Here is a 4,013-nt window from a genome sequence, read left to right as displayed (position 1 = left end):
GTAGTACGCTATACTTTACACAGTGATATAAAGTATATGTAATTAGTACTAAATTGGGGTACTGAATAGCATCTTACGCTAGCTAACTTTAGACACCTCTCATGTCCTTGCTAAACAGGTGGCACCTCTAAGTCGGAGGCCATAGTACTCTGGAAAAAACGGTGGATTGTGCCATTCGGGTTGGAAGTAAGAGTTCAAGTATTTTAGTAAAATGGAGCGTAACATTGAGATGTGAGCTAATGCAGGCGTAGTGCCGGAGCATAAGAAGTTGTTCTGCATACTGTCACTTGTACAACACAGTGGTGTCTTCTGGGGATGCAACACTGGTGGATGGACTTTGGAGAAGCGATGGAGGCCGGGTTGTTTCTCAAGTCTTCTTAAGGGGTAGTGGAGTGTGTCTGCAGTACAATCGGGTCGATCTCAACTAAAACTCTGGTGTAAACAGTCAAAGTTGAACTTGGTACCAGCTGAGTTCTGGTATTGACCCCACAAGATCAGCTGTACCTGAGCCAGCCATAGCTCCAGGCAGGTGTGATGATGTCACGTGAAATAAGTGGGAGGGCAGAGCTCATATACAGTATGTGAGGGTTGGCAAACCCTGCAGTCCAGCTCTGCTCACGTGGACACAAGCGTACACTGTGACCTGCCAACTGTCTGCGGAGGGAAAATGCATTTGCATGATTTTTGATTTTCCATGTGAACTCTACAGGCATGGCTGCTTACGCTGGATCTTTGTTTTTGTGGGAATACAAACTGGAAGAAATTCATTGTGTGTTCAATAGGTTTATGTCTTTATTGCCTCTCAAAAATGTTGTATGCAAATCAATCTCTGACTAATGTCACTGCTGAACAGCAGTATCAGGGGTTACTGAAAATAGTTTTATTTTCCACTCTGACTACAGTGCCATGCTGTGTGTTTCTCTTCATTAATGGAACCATGTTATTCACCTTGAGGAGTAAAACGGTGTTTCGTGAAACCTCCCGATACATTCTTCTGTTTAACCTCCTTTCAGCAGACACTGTACAGATGGCACTGAGCCAGTTACTGTACCTGCTGGCTGCTTGTAGAGTAACGCTGACATATCCTGTGTGTGGTGTTCTTGCCATGCTCGCCAATCTCACATCTGTAATCTCTCCTCTCACGCTGGTGGTGATGTCTCTGGAGAGATATGTAGCTGTGTGCTACCCACTGAGGCACTCTACCATCATTACCATCAGAAACACAGCAGTGGCTATCATTGTGGTTTGGGCCTTCAGTTCACTAAATATCCTCGCACAAGTTATTTTAATGTTAGATTTTCCATTTAAAGACCTGGAGAGCCTGCAGATGAAACGTTTTTGTGCTAAAGAAAACATTCTGCTTGGCCCAAGGTCTGATGATTATGACAAAGCCTACACTCTTGTGTTGTTTGTATCAGCTAGTGTGGCAATAATTTCCTCTTATATTGGTGTGATGATAGCAGCCAGGTCAGCCTGCACAGACAAAGCTTCAGCTCGTAAGGCTCGTAACACCCTGCTGCTGCATCTGGTGCAGCTGGGCCTCAGTCTGTCTGCAACTATACACAACCCCTTGCTTATCGCCATCTCAAAAACTGCTATGAGGATAGTACTTGTGCGCATCCGGTATGTTTTTTACGTGTTTATAATCATTCTCCCCAGATGTCTGAGCGCTCTCATCTATGGCATCAGAGATCACACTATCAGATGCGTCCTTGTGTACCATCTCTGCTGTCGACTGAAACTCTTATCCTCTGACTGGCCTTCATAAGTCTGAATATCCAGCTTTCGTAATAGAACAAGAACCGAATCCCAAACTACTTTTGCTAAAGATTCCATGTTTTTATGAGATGTTTTGTAGAATAACAATTGTAGCTCTCTTCACAACTACACAGACATGGGTTGTTTCAGAGCTTGGGCACGTTTTATTTCTCTGCTGCTTCCACACCTTAGTCACACCTTGAGAACTATGAATAAACAAAGTACAAAATACATTATAAACTACACAGTACGTAGCATGAAAACAAATGAAAATACACAGTGACGCTTGTTGTGAACATGAAGATGAAAACATTGTACATGTATAAAGAAATAAACTTTTTTGGCCGCTTGAAAAGAGGTTGTTGTGTCCATGAACATCACTTAAACTGTGTGCTTTGGCTTCAGACGTCAATAATGAAAAGGAGGCCTTGTACTTGTATTTCTTTTTAATGTGTTTTACAACAACAACCTTAAACTACTATTGTAACACAAAAGTTCAACCACTACAGTTTGGTGTTTTAAGGCCACTTTCATCAGCAAGACTATTTCAATCAGGAGCTCGGTGCTCTTTTGAGACACAAGAGTTCAAGATCTGTTATAGAGTTTAAGGTGTGTTTAGACTAACAGCAAACGTGATTTTAGAGGTGGTGCAAATTCATATAATTAAATGGAAAAATGTGTTTGGATGCAGGGACATGCAGATTCTGTCTTGACAGCAATAATTGAGATGAGAACATACACTTTTTCTGAATGTAATTTAAAGTCATTTCATTTCAATGTCCACGGTCGGGAGTAAATATGCGTCAGAAGGAAAATAACAGAAAGAACTGGAGTCCCTGGTTCCTGCAATAAATAAAGCTAGCAATATGTTTGCTATGCATTCAGTCACAGTTTCACTGAGAAGGGGCCCTAGTCAGGGCTTGACAGTGCAAGCATTTCTCTCGCACTTGTGACTAAACATGATGTGGGTTCCTGTAAAATGTATTTCGGATCATGTGTGCAAAATGCAAATAACCTAACTTTAGCATTTGTTCACACTTGCCATTTAAAAAAAGACATTAAACATTATGGGATAAAATGTTGATCAAAAAGAATTATAAACATCAGCCCAAGCAGTCTCTATTTTTGTTTTCTGACAAAAAAGTTTGTAACACAACAATGACGATAATAACGAAAAGAAAAACACATTATTTGATAAATGTTCATTGTGCCCCTAAAGTTCTTTATGAGCTCCTTGGGGAAAAGTTAGCATCAAACCCTGCCAGTAAAGAAATACAGTCTGAGCTCCAACCAACACTTTCCACTCTGTTTTTGTCAAGACTGTTTGGATAATGTCACATTCAATGCCTTTTACAATATTTGTTGTTGTTTCTGAACTAGTTACTGACAAGGCTGTAAGTTGCACTTCTCATGGCATCACAAATGTTGATGGACAGGTGTATCCCGTAACTTAATAAAATGATGAGTTCAATGGACCATCCTCATTTCCCTGAACATTGAGATATACGTTTTTAGCTTGATATTGTACTTTCAGGAAAGTGCATTGGATTGGATTGATGATTTCTCAAAGAGCCTACGAAATGATATTTCATCAGTGTTATCTGGCTTGGTATATGATAGAGGTTGCATTTCTATTGTGAAATGTGCCATACATATATTTTTATTATTGATGTATTCTTAACCCTTTAACACCGAATGTGTCGGCGACGACACATTTTGCAAGCAAAACTTTGGATTACTCATTACGGTAACTTCGCTTACGGCCCTCTGGAAGCCCGCTAAAACAGCGCCTTTGTTCTGAGCGAATACACACACAGCGCTGGAGAGACACAGACAACACAGAGCAGGAATAGAGCCGGAAAACAGCGGATTCAATTCAAATGGAAGCAAGACGGTATGTAAATCAACACTTGTATTGCGTGGTGACTTGTTTAGAACAGTGTACCAAGTCTGTAAGATTGTACTAGGTGTGTAATTGTACTATATATGCGTAAATGTGCGCGTCTTCTTCAAGTAGCCTGCGTCCTAGCAGAGGCTGTGTGCAGGCTGGAGCTGGAGAGGAGGAGGTGTCACCAGAGATCACAAGGTGTCACCAAAGATCACATTCAGGCCTGTAGAGGGAGAGCTGTGGGGATGCTGGATGATCTGGTGATGCTGTCAGACACAGAAGCCCCTCACCACATCACACCACAAGATGGCAGACTGAGGCAGAGCCGGATGATTGAGTCCCTCAACCACTCCAGGTGTCCAACCCC

At 41.7% G+C, this 4,013-nt stretch overlaps 1 protein-coding gene across 1 annotated transcript; it reads left to right on the top strand.

The window, feature by feature from the left end:
• The first annotated feature begins 808 nt into the window (after window positions 1–808).
• Window positions 809–1,798, top strand: LOC115018562 (odorant receptor 131-2-like). The gene has a single exon (XM_029447615.1). The coding sequence runs from the start codon at window positions 809–811 to the stop codon at window positions 1,766–1,768; it is 960 nt and encodes a 319-aa protein (XP_029303475.1). The 3' UTR covers window positions 1,769–1,798.
• The last annotated feature ends 2,215 nt before the right edge of the window (window positions 1,799–4,013 follow it).

This window comes from Cottoperca gobio, chromosome 14 (genome assembly GCF_900634415.1).
Source record: "Cottoperca gobio chromosome 14, fCotGob3.1, whole genome shotgun sequence".
Lineage (NCBI taxonomy): Eukaryota > Metazoa > Chordata > Actinopteri > Perciformes > Bovichtidae > Cottoperca > Cottoperca gobio.
Note: the sequence above shows the minus strand (reverse complement) of the source record. Positions and strands in the feature narration are given on the sequence as shown.

Coding starts and splice junctions, on each gene's coding strand:
- LOC115018562 (XM_029447615.1), top strand. CDS start 809: ATGTTGTATGCAAATCAATCTCTGACTAATGTCACTGCTGAACAGCAG.